Genomic DNA, 8,779 nt, shown 5'->3' with positions numbered 1-8,779 from the left:
ACAGGTTCCAAGTGGGTGAAGTGAAAAGCGGGCATTTAACTCAAGTTATAAATGAATTTGGAATCAAGACCTGGGGTCTCGTTAGGAGCCCCGCCAATATGAGATACACTCCCCCACAGGGAAACAGCTTCAACTACAAAAAGGGTGGCGAGGTTTATCTGCCATGGCTGTCTCTATAGCACCTTCCTCTATTCCTTCAGGTAGTGTTAACTATGATGGGGGGAGGCTGAAGTAAACAAGGCTGGGACCTGGGGGGGGGGGGGGCGCGGGAAGCGTCCAACAGGGACGTGCATCTCGGCAGCCCCGGAGAGGGAGCTCACAGTCTCCTCCGACTGGGAAAGAAAAAAAAAAAACACAACAAAAAACCAAAACTGAGTATCCCAGGGGACCTTTTTCAAGTCTATACGGAGCAAACAGACGCCCCATTTCCCCGGGAATTAAAGGAGTCTGGGAAGCGACAAGGGTGACGGGGTCTGCAAATAACTACCCCCACCCCCTCCCGCCCTTTCCCAAGGCCCCAGTCAGGGACGCGACGGTGCAAGAGCTCGGGGCTCGGATTTGTTGGAGCAGGGTGCCCTCGGCCAGGTGCACGCCGTATTTGCCTTCCGGGCGGCGGGCTGGCGGGAAGGGGGTGCAAAACCCGCCGCAGGTCTCCCCTCCCCCGCGACTCGCGGGCAGCGGGTGGCCCCAGTCGCCGCCGCCGGGGCCGCAGCCGCTCGCTCGTGGTGCAGCGGTGATTTACTGGCGGCGCTGAGCCGGCTGGGTTCAGTGCCCGCCCGGCGCCCGCTCGGCCTCCGCCGCTGCCGCCGCCGCCGCTCGGCTGGGGAGGCTCAGATTTCAGGTTCACACGGGGGAGCCGTCGCCCGCTCCCGTCCCCCCCGCCCGCGGCCGGCTCCTCGCGACCTCCCCCCGCCCCCGCCCGCCCGCGCGCGCGCGGCCCCCCCACCCCTCCTCCATTCATCCCAACGCCCAGCGCCGCCGCCAAAGCAGCCGCCAGCGCCGCCGCCGCCGCCGCCGCCGCCACCGCCCCTGGCGGACCCCGATTGGCTGCCGGCCTTGGACCCAGGCACTTTCCCACGGCCCGCGGCGCGTGCGGCTCTCCGGTGGCGCTGCGGGCTTGGCCCTGGCGCGCGGCCAGACCAATCGGAGCGCGCGAGGCGGGGCGGGGCGGGCCCGGGCCGCCGGCGAGCTGGTGTCCTATCCCCCCACCCCCGTCCGCGGCCGGCGCTCAGCCGCCAGGCGGGGGCTGGGCTGGGCGGGGCAGGGCGGGTGGGTGGAGGTAGGGGGCGGGGCCCCGCTTCCCCTCCCCCCAGTTCTCGGCCACCTGAGCGGCTGCCAATCAGTAGATCGAGAAGCTGGATTGGATTTATAGGAGGAGAAAGTCTCCGGGGAGCACCCCCCCTCCCCCAGCTCCTCCCCCGCCCTCCCCCAGGCCCTGGGAAGGGGCGCAGCGTGGGAAAGGGATGGTTGAGTTTTAACCAGAGGGCAAGTGCGAGGGGAAATCAGTGTGTGTGTGCAGCCAGAGCAGCCGAGCGCACCGAGGCGCCGCCGCCGCCGCCGCCGCCGGGGTTAACTCCTCCCTGCCCACCAGTCTTCCCTCCCGAGAGTGCCGCTGCTGGTGCCTGCTGCGAGCGCCAGCATGAAGCGTGTGCACCCCGACTTCAGCTCCTCCGATAGCGAGCTGGACGAGACCATCGAAGTGGAGAAGGAGAGCGCCGACGAGAATGGGTGAGGGGAGAAGGGGTGCGCCGCGGTGCTCCCGCGGAGAGGGGAGAGGACCCTGCGTTGGCACGGGCGGGGAGGCGGGCTCCTGATGCGCCCCCAGGACTAGGTGCCTCGTCTCGGGAGGTCTTCAAGCAAAGGCTGGACAGTCACTGGTCAGGGTTGTTGTCGAGGTGATTCCTAGGGTGACTGACCTCAGGAGTCCTTCCAACTCTTGAGAGAATGTGATTCTGCTTCTGGTGACAGCGGTGCTGACCTGCCCAGGAAGACACACTGGGTGGCCTCTTGGTGCACGATCACCGTGCCAGGGCTAAGAACAGGGGACTCCCCTTTCATACATTCCACTGTTTGCACTAGGGATGAAGGGTTCAGAACCAGGGCATACTGGCATTAGTGGCAGCCACGGCCCCAGTTTAAACCCCTAACTTTGCAAGTCTCCTGGGCTCCTGCTGCGGCAGTAAATTCCTTCTTACTACTACACATCTATTTCTTGCCCTGTCCTAACTTAACGGTGATTCCGTGTTCATTTCAGAAACTTGAGTTCGGCTCCTGGTTCCATGTCCCCATCTACCTCTTCCCAGATACTGGCTAGGAAACGTCGAAGAGGAGTGAGTCTTTTTTATAATTCTCATTCTCTCTCTCTGTCTCTGTCGTCGGTGGGGGGCAGGGGGGTAGGGGAGAGCCATCGGAATTTATGATACTAATGGAAATCCCTTTGTTTGGCATGCTTCCTGTTAGATCATTGAGAAACGCCGGAGAGATCGAATCAATAACAGTTTGTCGGAGCTGAGAAGATTGGTACCCAGTGCTTTTGAAAAGCAGGTAAGGAATGGAGTAAATGTAACGATCAGTGTAGTGCCTTGTGACTTTCATAAACTAATTTTAACCTTTAGGATGCTGGGAAAAGTGCTTGATTGCTTCTAACTTATTTTGAATTTATCACCAAATGCATATCCTACCAAATTAAACTTTTGCCTTTCTTCATAGGGATCAGCTAAATTAGAAAAAGCAGAAATTCTGCAGATGACTGTGGATCATCTCAAAATGTTGCATTCAGCAGGGGGAAAAGGTAAAACTCATTAATATCTTAGGTGAGAGGGGTGGGGAGAGGATTCTCCTTAAGGAGCCTTGGCACTGCTCAATTGTATTCTATGCAACTTGTTATCTTATGTTTACCACTGACTTTGGGGTTAGGGAGAAAATTGATGGCTCAGTATAAATATGTGTGTACTGTTTGTAGGAGTATCAGTACAATTTTCACATTTTCTTGAGACTATATAGTTTATCTACCATTTTATAGTGACTGCAAATTATACCAGTGCAGAACATAAATAGAGCCTTCTTTTGGAAAATGACTGCTGTCTGAAGCTCTCCAGAGTTGTGACAGCACTGATTCAAATGAAGTGGCTCTCATGTTAATCCATAGTAATTTGGGGGGAGAAATGTTTTTCCCCCCTAAAGTAAGTGGTATTTCTTTCTCCTTATCTACACATCCAGGAGATTTTTAAAAAGCAAACAAACCATGCTGTCATATTTCTTTGAAGAAAAAATCTTGTCACAGAAAGGACAGTCTAATGGAAAGAGATGGTAAAATAAAATGACTGTCTCTCTCTCTCTCTATGTAAACTAGAAGTACTCGAATGAGGACTAAGTGCCTGTAAAAGCCCTATGATGATAGATAACCGTTATACAATTGTGTGTCTGATGAATTTCACTGTGCTGTGGGTTCTCATTTCTGGATGCTTTTTTCCTGTCATTGAAAGAAAACATTAAAACGAATGAACATAGATAGTTTCATCAGCTAGTGGTGTATAATTCCACTTTTTGCTTGGCATCACTGGTAAATGGACTTTGAACATAGGCCATTAGCAAGCATATACTATTAATTCAAAATGAAACACTTTCATTTGACCTTAGAAGTTCTGATGGGTATGAGGAAATACAGAAAATATTTACTTGGTTTTCCAGTGGAACCTGCACATATTTTTTATGTATTTTGTATTTGTCAGGAAGGAGTGTGGTTAAGATGAAGCAGAGTATTTACAGCAGTTGCCTGAGGTTTTTCTTCTGTTCCTTTTTTTCTCAGGCTATTTTGATGCTCATGCTCTTGCCATGGACTACCGGAGTTTAGGATTTAGAGAATGCCTGGCTGAAGTTGCCCGTTACCTTAGTATCATTGAAGGGCTAGACACGTCTGATCCTCTCCGGGTTCGACTTGTCTCTCATCTCAACAATTACGCCTCTCAGCGGGAAGCTGCCAATAGTGCACACACAGGCATTGGACATATTCCCTGGGGCAGTGCCTTTGGACATCCCCCTCACATCTCTCATCCCTTGCTGCTGCCGCCACCACCGCCCCAGAATAGCCACAGCAACAGTAGCACTCCGGCATCTTCCACAGAACCGCACCACCAGGGGAGAATGACAGCATCCCATGGTGACACCACTTCCTTGAGAGTGCCCCCTAACGGCAGCCTTGGACCTGTGCTCCCTGTGGTTACTGCCTCTTCCAAACTCTCTCCTCCTCTTCTCTCTTCCATGGCATCCCTATCTGCGTTCCCCTTCTCCTTTGGTTCCTTCCATTTATTGTCCCCGAATTCACTGAGCCCCTCGACACCAACACAGGCAACAAACCTTGGCAAGCCTTATAGACCCTGGGGGACTGAGATTGGAGCTTTTTAAAGAACTAAAGCTTTAGGAGGGATGGGGGAAAGCTTAAAAATCCAGCTGAGCTGGACTGTTGCCAACTTCACCTTAAAATCATAAGTGAAAGTGAAAAGGAAAAAAGGTACAATTTTAGATAAAATTTGTTTAAGAACTATAAAAATTGGTTGTTTTTCTTCTCTCTTTGGTTTTTATATTTTGTATTAGTTTTTTTTTTTTAAATTAGTTGCTAAACTTGTCCAAAACATTAAATGGCAGTGGTGGGTATAAACCAACATCCTGCGATGGGTTTGTACTGTGTCTAATCCACTTTGTAAACATGTATCTTTGTTTCCAAATGATTCCACTTATGTCTGAAAACTTTGGAATTTTTAATTTAGTATTTTGTTATGTTTTTCTTGTTTAGCTACAACTTTTTAGATTTTTTTTCCAAACCACTACACTCAACATTAACATAAATTCTGCTTGTGAATATTTTGACAGATTAAGATGTTCTATGAGAAATTACCACTTTTTTGGGGGGGGTAATCTATATTCTGATTTTATATTTCTGAACAAAGCGTTGACAAATCAGAACAATCAGCTTCATCCAAGAAGAGAAGAATGAGCTGTCTTTCCCCTGTAACAGATGGGTGGTTATTGTGGGTACCTAATTTGGATCCTCGATTAAACTGTTGTTAGGAGTGTGGTATGATTGACAGCTTTCACCTAGGGAATAATCATTCCTGTCCCAGCAGAAGTGTGACAGGTCGGGATTTGATAGGTCTTGGTGTAAACTATTGGGGGTTGGAGAAAAGGCAGCTGGGAGAGTAAAGTTACAGAATACAACCTGCCTGAATTTATCAGGCCTTGGTCAATATTATGAATATCCTCATTCCTAAGAACTTCAAATTCATTTGAAACATTACAATGGATAATTATCCTGGTGTGCTAGAGGCCATTCATTCAAATAGTCTTGTGGAACACTGTTTAATCTCCCCTCCATCTGTATTTTACCTGGAAAACTATTATCTGTCACTTTCTGGTGCAGAGGAATTTGGTTACTGAAGACATTAAAAGGGCTTTTTTGCATTCTTGTTATGGTTTGTTTAATTTGGTTCCATCTGTGAAAGCAGCATTTTAAACAGGTTTATTTCTTTCAAAGGTATATTTTTAAGTGGCCTCCACTGAACTGGGTTTGATCTCCGTTGTACTGATGTGTTGTGATTAAATAAAAAAAAAAAACAAAGAACATCTGTATTTCAATGTACATGTGTTGTATATCATGCCAACAGGAGAAGCCTATATTTCCTTCCCAATTTCCCCTTTTTTTTGTCAGTTGAAAGATCTCTCCCTTTCCTAACCTAATATTCCTGGCTATTGTTCCATGCCCTCCTCCAACCTCCCTTCCTTCCCCATGGTCTGTGCAGAAAGGAAAGTTAAAAATTCTAGGTTTAAATTCTGGCATGGATTAGTTTGGTGAACTGGGGCAAGTAATTTAATCTCTAGGTTTAAATTTCCTGAGGCACTGAAGTGTTAAAAGCAGTTAGTAGATGTGGAGTCGAGGACTTGAATTCAAATTCTGCCTTTTATATAGAATTGTTGGGTGACCTTGGACAAGTCATACCACTAGTCTGGTTCTCACTTTCCTCAAATGTAAAATGAGGGGATTGGAGTAGGATGAGTTCCAAGATCTCTTCATCTAATCCCTACAAACCTTGTATAAAATGTATGGTGTTATTTCAACTAAACAGTGACCTCATGGGGCTGAATAAAGCCTGGCAAGGTGAATTCTTCATAGTGAGTTCAGTAGACTGGACAGGTTCCACATGAATAATAAGATAGGGACACATCCTCCAGAGGGACAGGATAATCTGGACATTACTATAGCAGATGAATGTACCCTGTACTGATTTGCCTAAATGTGTGGCTAGGCAGGGTTTAGGAAAACCTTTGATTGGAGAGCGGAAGGAGAAAAGAGGTTGAGTGTTGATCTTACCTATTAAAACAACCAGATGTCTTCCAAGTGCCTTCTGTATGCCTAGTTTTGTGCTAACACTGTTTACACAAACATAAAAAAAGCCTTTAAAATTGCATTTAAAACTCATTGCTGTCATTGAAGGCCTGATCAGAGTCTGTGGAATCAGTGGCAGTGATTATATGTGGCAAGCTGTAATTCTGCACCTGCAGAGCCCCAGGAGACCTCCCTTGTCATATTTCGGAGGAATGTGTTTAACCCTTTTTTGTGCATTTGACTCTGGAATTACTTGTGCATGGAAGCAGGCATGTGCTTTAGGTTATAACAAGGCCCTGTCAGAACCGAGTCAGTTGGCTTGGTCCCTAGGGGAGTGGAGTGCCTTAGTCTTGCTTTAAAAGTGGTCCTCCAGCCAATTAAGGAGTGGCATCCACTGGAGCCAAGGGGACGGCTTGTCTCCTTTGACTCTGAAGGAGGTTTGCCTTGATGCTTGGGTTAGCAGGGGAAAGAGAAAACACAGAATCTGGCAGAGAATGGAAAGAATTGACTCTCTCCCCCATGTCCTTTTCTTTTCTGATTAAAAAACATAAAGCATTACCAGACAAAGGCAAAGGGAAGAAGTTTGAACTTTGAAATTTAGCAGTTACTCATGTATTCCTCTTGAGAGGATTAGAAGCTGCAGGGCTAATGCTTCCCTACATTTGAAATGCTAACTTCTGATTTGAGTCTCTTGACTGGCATCATTTTGCCCATCATTTAGTGCACAGCTCTGTCCTTACAGGCCCCTGGACAGGAAGCTGTAGCGTTTTTTTTTTTTAACAAAAATTAATGTTGTACCACAAAGGTACTTTTTTGGGAAAGTATACCGTTACCTTTAGCAACTCCTATTTTAAATGACTAAATCAGTTTCTAGGATGCCTTTTTCAGCCTGTATTATTGTTGCCCATATTTATTTATGGCTGTCTGTTATGTTCAAGGAGATTTAATATCCTCATTGGGGTATGTGCACTGAATGTCCTGTGGTAGGGCAGAACAATGATAATAATAACTAACATTTATATAGCTTTAGAGTTTCAAAACACTTTATTTTCGTTGATCCTCACAGCAATCCTGTGAAGTAGGTACTTGAGGCATTTTCATGCTCGAGACTCAAGGAAAATAAAGCTTGAATGAGTTAAGTGACTTGCTCATGGTCACCCAGCTAGTAAGCATTAGAAATTTGACCTAAAACCAGAGTCTTCTGCCTCCAAGCCTAACGCTTTATAGAGCACTTTCCAAAGCTTGTCAGAGATGCTTGTAGCTTGATCACACAGTACCAGCTTCATTTGTTTGTCATTTCTCAGCTAAGATCCAAGTTTCTTGGTAGAAAAAAAAGGTATTAGGCCTCTTTAGGATTTATGAAATCTATAAAATTTACAGTACCCTTAAGGTGCTGAGTTTCTGGATTCATATACCATTAATGGAAGTAGTCAGTGTGGTCAGCTCCTTCACTTGGGTGTTGAATAGGACTGTGGTTATGGTATGATCTAGTATACTGTAGGAAATTCTGCATTTTAAAAAAGATGTATCTTCCAGTCATTGATACTGAAGTAAAAATATCTCTCTAGATTCAGTTCACTACATAATTCTACCATACTTACATGAGTGCATACACACACATACATATGTGTATCAGATTTGGAGTCAGAAGACCTGAGTTTGAATCTCTTGTCTTTCTTTCATTTATCAGTTATGTGACGTTAGATCAATACCAGGGTGCTTAATGTGGGGTCTGTGAACTTGGAGAGGAAAAAATACATCTTTATTTCAATATAATTGGCTTCCTTTGTTATCCTACATATTTCATCATATGCATTTAAAAACATTCCAAGGAGTCCATAGGCTTGACCAGATTGCCAAAGAAGTTCATGGCACAAAAAGGGTTAAAAGCTGCTGGCCTGTCTGATCTCTAAGGTTGTTTCTGACTCCAGAATTCTGTAACTAATAAATATCCATGTGTTAAAGGACTTGAAAAAAAAATAAATGACTTAGAAGTAGCATACAGTTGGGGTGGCTAAGTGGCGCAGTGAATAGAGCACTGACCCTGGAGTCAGGAGGACCTGAGTTCAAATCCGACCTCAGACACTTAACACAAAAATAGCTGTGTGACCTTGGCAAGTCACTTAACCCCAATTGCCCTACCTTCCCCCCTCCAAAAAAAAAAAGAAGTGGCATACAGAGTAATAGCACTGATAATAAGGAATCTCATTAGGTATCAAATCAATTTAATTCAATGAACATTTGTAAAGCACCTGCTATGTTAGGCATTGTGTTGGGCACTGGGGATAGAAAGAAGGAAAAAACAGCTCCTATTCTTGGAGTTTATAGTGCATAGAATATGGATGATTGTTCACATCCTTTCTTTTTTTTTTCCAAATGCTTTATTAACTTCTGATTTAC

At 46.1% G+C, this 8,779-nt stretch overlaps 1 protein-coding gene across 1 annotated transcript; it reads left to right on the top strand.

Moving 5' to 3' along the window:
* The first annotated feature begins 1,420 nt into the window (after positions 1-1,420).
* HEY1 (hes related family bHLH transcription factor with YRPW motif 1) lies at positions 1,421-5,457 on the top strand. The gene is made up of 5 exons (XM_069100163.1): positions 1,421-1,728; positions 2,255-2,330; positions 2,461-2,544; positions 2,710-2,791; positions 3,809-5,457. The coding sequence occupies exons 1-5, from the start codon at positions 1,640-1,642 to the stop codon at positions 4,402-4,404; spliced, it is 927 nt and encodes a 308-aa protein (XP_068956264.1). The 5' UTR covers positions 1,421-1,639; the 3' UTR covers positions 4,405-5,457.
* The last annotated feature ends 3,322 nt before the right edge of the window (positions 5,458-8,779 follow it).

The sequence above is a fragment of the Petaurus breviceps genome, unplaced genomic scaffold (assembly GCF_028583685.1).
Source record: "Petaurus breviceps papuanus isolate PSGF00001 unplaced genomic scaffold, PetGlider_PUasm1.0 38, whole genome shotgun sequence".
Classification (NCBI taxonomy): Eukaryota; Metazoa; Chordata; class Mammalia; order Diprotodontia; family Petauridae; genus Petaurus; species Petaurus breviceps.
The sequence above is the reverse complement of the archived record's forward strand: the minus strand, read 5'-3'. Positions and strand labels throughout refer to the sequence as shown.

What these genes read in the sequence shown, in the direction of transcription:
- HEY1 (XM_069100163.1), top strand. Translation starts at nt 1,640, where the DNA reads ATGAAGCGTGTGCACCCCGACTTCAGCTCCTCCGATAGCGAGCTGGAC. An exon ending in GAGAGCGCCGACGAGAATGG is followed by an intron (nt 1,729 to 2,254) that starts GTGAGGGGAGAA and finishes TGTTCATTTCAG; the next exon opens with AAACTTGAGTTCGGCTCCTG. An exon ending in CTAGGAAACGTCGAAGAGGA is followed by an intron (nt 2,331 to 2,460) that starts GTGAGTCTTTTT and finishes GCTTCCTGTTAG; the next exon opens with ATCATTGAGAAACGCCGGAG.